This window comes from Montipora foliosa, chromosome 11 (genome assembly GCF_036669935.1).
Source record: "Montipora foliosa isolate CH-2021 chromosome 11, ASM3666993v2, whole genome shotgun sequence".
NCBI lineage: Eukaryota > Metazoa > Cnidaria > Anthozoa > Scleractinia > Acroporidae > Montipora > Montipora foliosa.
This window is the reverse complement of record NC_090879.1, coordinates 6,211,617-6,221,616: the sequence shown is the minus strand read 5'-3', so window position 1 is coordinate 6,221,616 and position 10,000 is coordinate 6,211,617. Positions and strand designations below refer to the sequence as shown.

The window sequence follows — 10,000 nt, the reverse complement described above, 5'->3', positions numbered from 1 at the left end:
CGACTCTCTTCGTTAATTTCCTAAGGCGGGGTATCCAGTATCTCTCTCTTACGCTGGCCATTGTTAGGCCAACTCCCCCATGGAGTGTAGTTACATGGGCACGTTGCACAATCTTCGTCGCAAGTAGAGCCGTGTCCGGCAGGTACACAGGATACTCGCCTTGGATACGTCCTCGGCATTCGAGCACACCCTCTTCATTCGGTTGCAGGTTCAGCTGCTCTTGGTCTTGCTCGAAACTGACGTTGTTGAATCCTTGCTGCTGGGCCCTCTTGACCAAGAACGTCTCATGCCTCTTTACCTCGGCTGTGCTCAGTGGTCCCTTGGCTTTATTGGTGGAGTTCCGAGAATTGCGCAAGAATCTCGCTACCCAAGCACCAATTCTCAATGCTTTGCGCAAGTCAAACTTCTCAAGGACGACTTCGAGGTCACTCTTGCCTTCTACTCCCACTGCGAGTAACTCTTGTTGCACCTTTCTTTCTGCTAAACTCTCTGGGGAAGGTTTTGGTACGACTTCAGGTGGCCAATTGGCTGGATCTGTAAGCCAGGTGGGTCCATTCCACCACAGCTGCGCTCCAGTTACACTACCACCGCGACTTCCTAGGTCGGCTGGATTGTCTGCTGATGGAACATGATGCCATAGCACGTTTGGGTGAGTCGGAATCTTCTTTACGCGATTCGAGACGAACTGACGGTATTCTCCCCGATCTCCAATCCAATGTAAGGCTACTGAGCTGTCTAGCCAGCAATGAAGAGTAGTTGCAAGAGGAAGTCCTTCCAATGCTTGGCGTACATTGCTGGCCAAATTCACTGCCACGTGTCCTGACACAAGTTCTAGGCGAGGAATGGTTAGACCTTGTTTGGCAAGACGAGACTTCGCAGTAACCAAACCTTGCGACACCCCTGATGCTTGCGTCACCACGGCGTAGACTGAGGCACACACTCCGCGGCCACTGGCGTCACCAAATGCGTGGAGTTCAATCTTATCGATCTCTTGCTGGTAGAGAGGAATACTGCGTTTCGCCGACACTTCTTCCGGTAGGCTCTTTTCCCACTTTCTCCACTGGTTTGCTATCTGCTCTGGCAACGGAGCGTCCCAAGCGTTCTTCTGGATACATGATTCTCGGTAGAGAACTTTTCCCTCGAGCATGACTGGTGACACAATTCCAAGCGGGTCGTAGACTTTCGCCAAATTAGCCAGGATACCACGATTCGTCTCTTCGGCTGGCAGTTCAGGAAAGCTCACATGCAGGGTATCTTGAACCTTGTCCCAACCAAGTCCAAGTAGTTTACACTCTCCAGCTGCTGTTCCATTCTCTAACTGCTCCTTGGCGAATGATGGTTCGTAATCTTCACAGGATGTCTCTAGTTGCTTTTCGTTTGAATGCCACTTGTGCAGTTCGAATTTAGCATTGGCGAAAATCTCGGTAGCTTCACGCTTTAAACGTTTTGCTTTCTCTGAAGTAGGTCCTCCCGAAATCAGGTCATCCACGTACAGACTTCTGCGTATCTCATTCACACTATCAGGATATCTGGACTGCATGTTCTCCAAGTGCTGTTGAATCACCCCATTGAGAAGGAACGGTGAAGGGGCGAGGCCAAACACCAATCTAGTAAAACGCAGAGTTTCAACCTGTTTTCCTGTCTTGTCAGCGATCCAGTGGAATCTCAAGGAATCTCTCTCGGTTTCTCGTATCCGCACTTGTAGGAATGCACAGCGAAGGTCACCAGCGACTGCCATAGGATGAAAACGGTTACGAACAATGACACTCCACAGCTTATTATGTAGCGGAGGTCCAACATGTAGGCATTCGTTCAGCGATGGTGCTTTCTCTTGCGCACGGGCTGACGCGTCGTACACGACTCGCAGCTTCGTCGTCTCAGCACTCCGACGCACGACAGCACGATGGGGTAGATAAAACTCTCTTCCAGTTACCTCAGCAGGTGCTGGCTCTACTACGCCTTCTCGAAGTTGCTCTCTGATCACAGCGTCATAGTCGTCGAGCATGTCGGTTCTTCTCAGCTTCCGTACAAGAGTGTTCAATCTGCGTAAACTTCCATCTCGGTTGTTTGGTAACGGAGGACAGCTTCCCTTCCAAGGAAGTCCAGTTTCATACCATCCTTCTGAAGATCGAACTAATTGTTCTTTGAATTCTTCGTAAACGTCACCTTGATCTCCGGTTGAAGAGTCTGCCAGACCAAGGACATCAAGTGCGCACAACCTCTCGTAATCTGCGTTCGAATTAATGGCTAGATAAGCAGTTGCCAACTCCCTGTCAGCTCCAGGCGACATGATTGTCCATCCAAAACGGGTGAACTCGGCAACTGGATCTCCACGGCGACCCACTCTCAAACGCTCTCCAGTGCGAATCTTCGCAAAATCATTCGCGCCCAGTATGATGTGTACGGGTAGCCTGTCTTTAATGTCGTCATCATCCATTCGCACCCCGTTGAGATGAGAATTCGCCTCAAGTATTTCCTTGTAACGTGGGTTCTCCAAAACCAATAACTCTCGCTTGTTGACTTTCGTAATATCAACTTCCAGCTTGAACTCATCTTGTACAGAACTAATGACCACACCAAACACCTGCATCGTTCTCGTAGTGATTCCGGTGAGCATGGCTATCTGCCTTAGTCCAGTAGACTTTGGGCGTGCATTGATTAAATCAATCGCGGTCGATGAAGCGTATGAATGGCTAGCGCCACTGTCTAATAAGGCTCTGAATTTGTAGCCGCCAATTTTTACAACTACGACTGGGTGAATCACTGCTGTGTTTCCGATGTTATTTGCTGTCATCCCCGGCTTGCGTGCTTGGACTCTGTCGCATAGTGACGTGTGATGCCTTGCGTGACAATTTTGACACGTGGATTTGCTCCTACAATCTTCGGCTCGGTGTCTAGATCCCGTGCAGTTAAAACACAGTCTTTTATCCAGGAAAATCTTCTTTCTTTGTTCGACACTCACGACTTTGTCACAGTCAATAGCTTTGTGATCGGAGCGTTCACAAAATAAACATCCACGGGCGGTCGTCTGGTTCCCATCATCACGTTTTGCATAAAATACTCTTGTTTTTTCTCTCTTGTTGTTATGAATCGCCTCCACCTTGGGCCTTTGAGCTTCTGAGATTGGATTATTGATCGTCCACTTCTCCAACGCTTCTAGGAATTGTACAAAGGACCACTCGCTCCAATTTCCGTCCATCATCGCAAGCTCGTTCTTAATGATTCCCAGCTTGTCAAATGTAAACCTCACAGCGGCGTCAAGTTTGTTTAGGCTTTGCAATGTTTGTAATGATTCGATGTTAAACGAGCTATCGCTCATATGCGATATGTGTTTAAATAAAATTACTTACTTACTTACTTACAACACCTCATAGAATTCATGAATTTTCTTCATATCCCTCTCTCTGATTGTAGGCAAATCCAATATGTTCCGAACATACGTTCCCACAACTTCACTGGTTTTCCCATATCGTCTCGCAAGAAGATCTTTGGCCCTTTGATAACCATCTCCTGTGAACGGAAGTCCATCGATCAGATTTCGGACCTTTGTGACCAATAACTCTTTCAGATACGAAAATTTCGTAACGTCAGGGATAGATGACTTGTCGATTTGGGTCTCGAACTGACCCCAGAAACGCATCCAGTCTTGAGGCGTTCCATCGAATTTAGTTATCACAAGCTTCGGCATTTTCGCAACTTCGCTAGTCGCTCCTGTGGTTTCAGTTGACTTTTGAGCTTGTTGTAACTCGAGCTTTTTCTTCTCAAATGCTAATTCTTCGGCGTGAGCTTGTTCTACAGCCTCTTGTTGTTGCTGTATCTTCTCTTTCTCCAATGCGATGGCTCGCTTGTGCTCGAAAAGAGCGGCTTCATGCCTCACATGGCGATTGATTTGCTCTATTTTGTCAGCCAACTGACGCATACATGTATCCGCTTCGTCTGCTTCGTCAACTGCTGCTTCGACGTCTGCTGCCCATTCTTGTATTTTTTCCTCGTTCTCACCTTCTGTAAACTTTTTCTCTTCTATCGATTCCTTTAGGGTGGTCACTGCGGTCGCCATGCTCTCGAGCGAAGTTTTGTGCAATCTCGTTCCCAGAGTCTTCGTTCCCCTTGACCAGCGGGTCGGGTTACGAGAGACTCTGGGATAATCCGTTTTCGAATGACAAGATTCTTGTCATGAACACCATTGCGCAGGCGTAGGCGTAACGCCAAGATGGCGAAGAGAGTGGAGGATTTGTTTCACGATGGCATGCAATTTTCTTTAGCAAATTAGGATATCCCAACCTAGAACTGAAAAAGAAACAATATGACGTGTTGGAGCGATATGTCTGGACAAAAATCTGCGCTGAATATGTTACCAACGGGCTGTGTTGTCAAGTGTTGCCTGGGATTTTCGATTAGAATTTGTTTAACGTGGAATTCGAAGTGTAAAGCAGATTGTGTTGCTGCTGAATGCACTGATCCGGGATTAGTTTCAAATGTTAAAAAGACTGTCTTTGTTTTCTATCGTGGAAGATGAAGGAGAGCGAAACACCAGACTCTAAAACGAGATTCTTTCCAAAAGAATAAATCATTCTTTTAATCATAAGACTACATGCATGTGTTCTTTGAAGGATCTTTCAAGTTAGATTCTTAGTCACCAGAGAAGGTTTAGGGTTCTTTTCAAAAGGAGATGAGTTCTTTGGTTAAGAGGTTCCTTGCTGTTCTAAAGAAGTAGAGGTCTTGAGGGAAGTATCATTTTGCTGCTTTTCATTATTTTGTATAAACAGAAAATGACTGTTCTCCACCAAATAATGAGAATTCTTGAATAGAGATGTAACTTTCAAAAAGAAACACACAATTTTAAATTTGCAAAACATGTTTCGGATAATCGACATCCATCGTCAGTTGTGAATACAAGTAGAGATGTATACTTCTAGTTGGATAAACATGTTGATTTTTAGAATATTATTCTTCCATGAACATATAATGTGCTTTCCAAATTTAGGAAATATATATACAGTGTACATACATTCACAAGGCAATACATACAAGCCAAAATCACAAAAAAAACTCTGTTAAATTTCACTAAAATAACTAACGTTGCAGAACAAATACAAATTTCTGAAACTTAAACACCTAAAAACACTAATGATTTTGAAAAATCTATGGGGCATGAAATCAGCCAAACTATTTAGCGAATGAGACAAGTCGCTAGAAATGAAAACAGTTTGGAAGCTCAAACTAACATGAAAAAGAAATTCTCTTGAGGGATGGTGGAGATCTTAAAGGGAGTGAAATTAAATAAATGAAAAGTGTTACAAAAAAACAATTTTTGTAATTAAAATCTATCACTGTCCATTTTCCTTAGATCACTTCTATCCCAACAACAAAATTTAGCCGATCTGGAACTAATTCAAAGCACACACACAAAAAACCAGCATTAAACAGGGCTGTCATTGAATTTTCACCTGCAATATATCAAAAACAGATTCTAGTTTTCATTTCCTTCACAATGTGAGCTCAGGGTTAACATCTGGTACAGGTGAATGTCCTTTATGGCAGCCCTGTGAGAACTTTCCAGTGTGACAATTTAATTGACCACAGTAATGGTACAAATTACCACAAACCGGTAACATAACATGATTTGACATGGTATGAGTTAATTGCCTGACAAGGTCATGTTCTGTACTATTTCTCGCCTGTTGTGCGACAAATCAAGAAATGGACTCAGGTATGTTTATGTGTCAGGGTTTCCATTAAGTTTGAAAGTAGAAGGGACCTTGTGACAGAGTGCGCAGGCACCCCTATATATAGTCTGGCTTTTGATCTTGAGACCTCCTTTGAGCAATGGCGGGTACTGTACTCAGTGCAAGACGGGTGCTAGTACCCAGGTCCCAGATTCTAATAAAACCCTTGCATGCAGGTTAGTTCAAGCTCCTGTGGTGGTGCAACTGTTGATACATGTAATAAGAGGCTATTAACTTTAAGCTAAAAGAGAAGAGACACCTTTCTATACAGGGCATTTTGTTTTGACGAATGCTAAATACATACTCTCAAGAAACTCAGTGCAGACATGTTGGCTTTCTTGGATACTCTAGGTTAACCATGTAATGTACCCCAAACTGTGCAGAAAGACTCTGTTTGTATGAACTTACTTCCAGAAGAACTTCATTGTCAACAATAATGAAAAGCTGTCGTTCATAATCGTCGGTCTCTGGGCACAGCACATGAACATCCCCACTTAAAACTGTTTAATTCACATAATTTTTTTAAGTAACGTCAAATTCCTTTGGGAGAGCAGAGAGATGCACACCGAAAGTTCAATGAAATTACTGGTATGTATCAAGCAAAATAAAAACTGCAAAAGCCAAAACTTCTCCATGAGGTTAAGACTGGTCATCCTTAATGCACTTTATATTCCATTTTTCCAGATGATTGGAGGTCAGAACCTATTTTGAACCATCAAATTTGACAGATTGGATGTAACAATATTATATATACATTTTATATTATCCTGAGAATGTTCATTTCCCATCTTACCCCCCAAATAATGTAATCCATTCCTCACTGCCAAAGGCTTTCTGTAGGGTGGCGAGCACCATACAAGTTTTGAAATGGTACTTTTCTCTTCAACTCTCTGACTAGCAATGCAAAAAAGCCTAAGGCTGTTGATTTTAACACTCCAAAAAGGAATGGATACTTGTCTACAAACCTTGAACCTAAACATTTCTTTTGTTGGCATAAAAAATAAATTACATTAGAAACTGTTGACAACTGTACATAGCAACATGAAGAAGTCAGTCTGACTTCAAAATAGACAGTATAATTTACTGACAACTTAACCGTCAACGGACAAAATTTAAATGGAGGGGAAGTGTGGAATACGTTCTCAAGTGACTAGAAATACTGCACAAGTCTGCAATGCTACCTTCTCCTTTTGTTTCACAAAATTGTTAAAATTTATCGGAAATATAGGCTGCTGTAAAGTTGCTCCCAAACACACTGTAAAAGCACAAAGTCTGTGTCTAGATAATGAAACTAAATGAGCCAGGTAGTTCATTGATGGCAGCACTTAGCTCTGTTTTCTGTAGAGTAACAAGGGGTATCACTGATCCCCTTTAACCCATTGACCCCTGGGAGTGACACTTGACAGATTTTACTCTGTCTAATGCCAGGGAGATTCTAGTCGTCAACTGGGGTCATCCTAGGGCGTTTGAGGTGTCAATGGGTTAAGCAGTTAAAAACTTTGTCCCTTCCATTAAATGGCATACTAACCAATCACAGACTTTTCTACAAAGTCTATCAAACATTTGTCAGTATTAAGTTGTATGCGGGTACATATAAAAAGCAACATGGATTAAAGTTTGAGAAAACTGAGAGATGATCAAGACCAACCTCGTTCCCAGGGTCTCTTTTCTCTGCCTCCTTTGTCCTCAACGACAAAGGAGGCAGAGAAGAGAGGTTGGATAAAGATCTGGCCTCAGTTGTTCAAAAAGTGGATAGCACTACCCACCAGGCTCCAGTTGTTCAAATGATGGATAGCGGTATTAGCCGGATAAATCACTATCCAGTGGATAAGTAATAGCGGAACCAATTGCACTTTCCAGTGTATAGTCATTTGTCCGGTAGATAGCGTTATCCACCTTTACAACAACTGGGGCCAGATAAATCACTATCCAACCGATAAACACTACCAAAACCAATTGAGTTATCCAGTAGATAGTGATTTATCCAGTGGATAGCACTATCCACCCTTCAAACAACTGGGGCCAGAACACATACAGTCAACCAGCCTTTGAAGTCTTAAACACTTGATCACTGTGGCTTCAATAAGCAAATAATAACCGCCACTGTAATTAATACTTTGGGCTGAGCAATTACGGAAAAAAAAATCCTTATGTAGTGGTATGTTAAAGTACATGTACTTCAGAAAGAAGTACTTAATTACTCAAGAGAAAGGTGTCATTTTTGTAACTGACTTTTAAGTGCTACAAGAAATAGGCTCTAGAGGATGGTCAAGCTTTGTATTACATCATTTTTTTTATTTCATCATAAACGTTAAGCTAAGTATTTGCATAACAAAGTCAAAAACTGAAGTTTCCAGTTTTTCTAAGTACCTAAAATGTAGGACAAGTTCCATTGGATGTGAGATGTACATCTCATTTAATTGATTTGATTCTCTATATCTGATCTGGCCTCTTCTTCCAATGGAGGTTGAGAACAGTGCAGTGTAATGAAACCAAATGAAACGCGATTAAAATTTTCAACCTACCGAAAGGATTGCTTTGCATGCCAGAGAGACGGGCCTTCCACGATATTTTCAAAGCGTTCAACAGCACTGTCACAAGCCAAACAAGTTCTCTTTGCATCAGTAACTCTTTCTCTACCCAAAAACTCATCTGCTAAAGGTTCTCGCACCTTTCCAGGATTATACGAGAAGATCTTATGGGTTCATATAAATTATAATAATATACAGCAATTTGAAGAGTCGGTATGAATACATTTTAACGACATAATTACTCAGTGAGAGACAATTCCATTCCATTAGATTGAATAGGTTCTCACTCTTTGCGTTGGCTCCAAACTAATAAACTAACCAATCCAAACAATCATACAATGCTCTGTGAAACCCCTCGCGGCACTCGCCTCGAGACTCCTCGAGACCGAAATCGATTGCTCATGCTCAGACTTTCAACCAATCAAAAACTTTATCCAAACGGATTATCCCAGAGTCTCTCGTAACCCGACCCGCTGGTCAAGGGGAACGAAGACTCTGGGAACGAGATTGAGTTTTGTGCCTCTCCAAAGCCACACGGTCATCTTTTTGCAGGATTTCGTCCGTCTTCTTGACTCTAAAGTTTAACGTTCTGATCTTGCCATCCAAGTCTGCTAGTTGTTTATCCATAATCGCTCAACTATATACGTCCCGTCGGAGGTGCCAGTTTGTCGAAAACGCAGCGACAATACGTTTCCTATTAAAATCACCGTTTAATTCCAACTTTTGAATACAAAACTTCGCTCACTTTACTCAACCGCGTGCTTAGAACAACAACGAAAGTAACACGATATCCTTTTTAAACACACCCACTAAGTACAAATACATGTCTTGATCCGATCTGAATTATTTCCGGTCATTATGCGACTTTATCAAACAATAAAAAAAACACGGCATGTCCACAGTTCCCGACACGAGCTGTTTTCCTCGGAAAATCGCTTCGCGAAATCGCTAAGCCGAGATTCAATAACCTGAGTGAGGTTATCAGCCAAAGAACCCATCGATTCAGAAACGGCAGACTGTATAGCAGCACCGACAGAAGGATCTAAAACTCCATCGTTCCGACTAGAACGCGCACAAATTTCCTCAGAATCATTCATGCTAAAGAACAGTGGAGTAGCGTGTGGCGTTAGCAGACCCGAAGGAAGAACAACTAACTGACAACAGCTTATATATGAGCGCAATCAACGCGTATTGCGTAACCAAAACACCTAATTGAATAACACAATAAGAATACCAAACAGAACGTGTAGAAAACAAATATCTGCTAAACTACGTACCGCAGATATTTTTATAAAAACCAAACAAGAAAAACCAAAGCAAGTGAAAAGCTACTAACGCCGAGCAAAGACACATACAACACCTAGGCCGTAAATGGCGAGAAGTAAGAAAGGATATAGACAAGAAAACATGTGGAAAGCGAACAAATAGGCAAGCGAAACGACAAAAACATTTAACTAAACCCTAGCTGCCAAAACCTAAACGTTAAGGAAGATTTATAACAGAGGTGAAAATTTACCTCTTATTCGATCCTGGGGGCCGGAGCAACTACAGCAGGTTCAAGAGCAGGTGCAACTTAAAGCGCAGGTTCAGGAGCAGGCGCCGCCGGAACTGGTGGCGGAGGTAAAGCAGGTTTGACGTCGCTTATTTTCCTTTCGTAAACGGTCGATGCCAATTCTCAGAACAGTCGTTGCCATTTTTTAGCTCTGAATTACACTCATTAGGTTTAAGAAATCAAAAGGTTGT

At 42.6% G+C, this 10,000-nt stretch overlaps 2 protein-coding genes across 3 annotated transcripts in view; both read right to left on the bottom strand.

The window, feature by feature from the left end:
* LOC137975811 (uncharacterized) overlaps positions 1-3,249 on the bottom strand; it is a 4,726-nt gene extending 1,477 nt beyond the window's left edge. The window contains exons 1-2 of the mRNA XM_068823005.1: positions 1,077-3,249; positions 419-428 (exon numbers count right to left, since the gene is read on the bottom strand). Coding sequence (XP_068679106.1) covers positions 419-428; positions 1,077-3,202 — 2,136 coding nt within the window. The 5' untranslated portion in view covers positions 3,203-3,249. The remainder of the gene's footprint in view (positions 1-418; positions 429-1,076) is intronic.
* The window catches only part of LOC137976442 (NLR family CARD domain-containing protein 3-like), a 405,642-nt gene that overhangs the window by 58,317 nt on the left and 337,325 nt on the right, over positions 1-10,000 (bottom strand). The gene's annotated exons all lie outside the window — the stretch shown is intronic.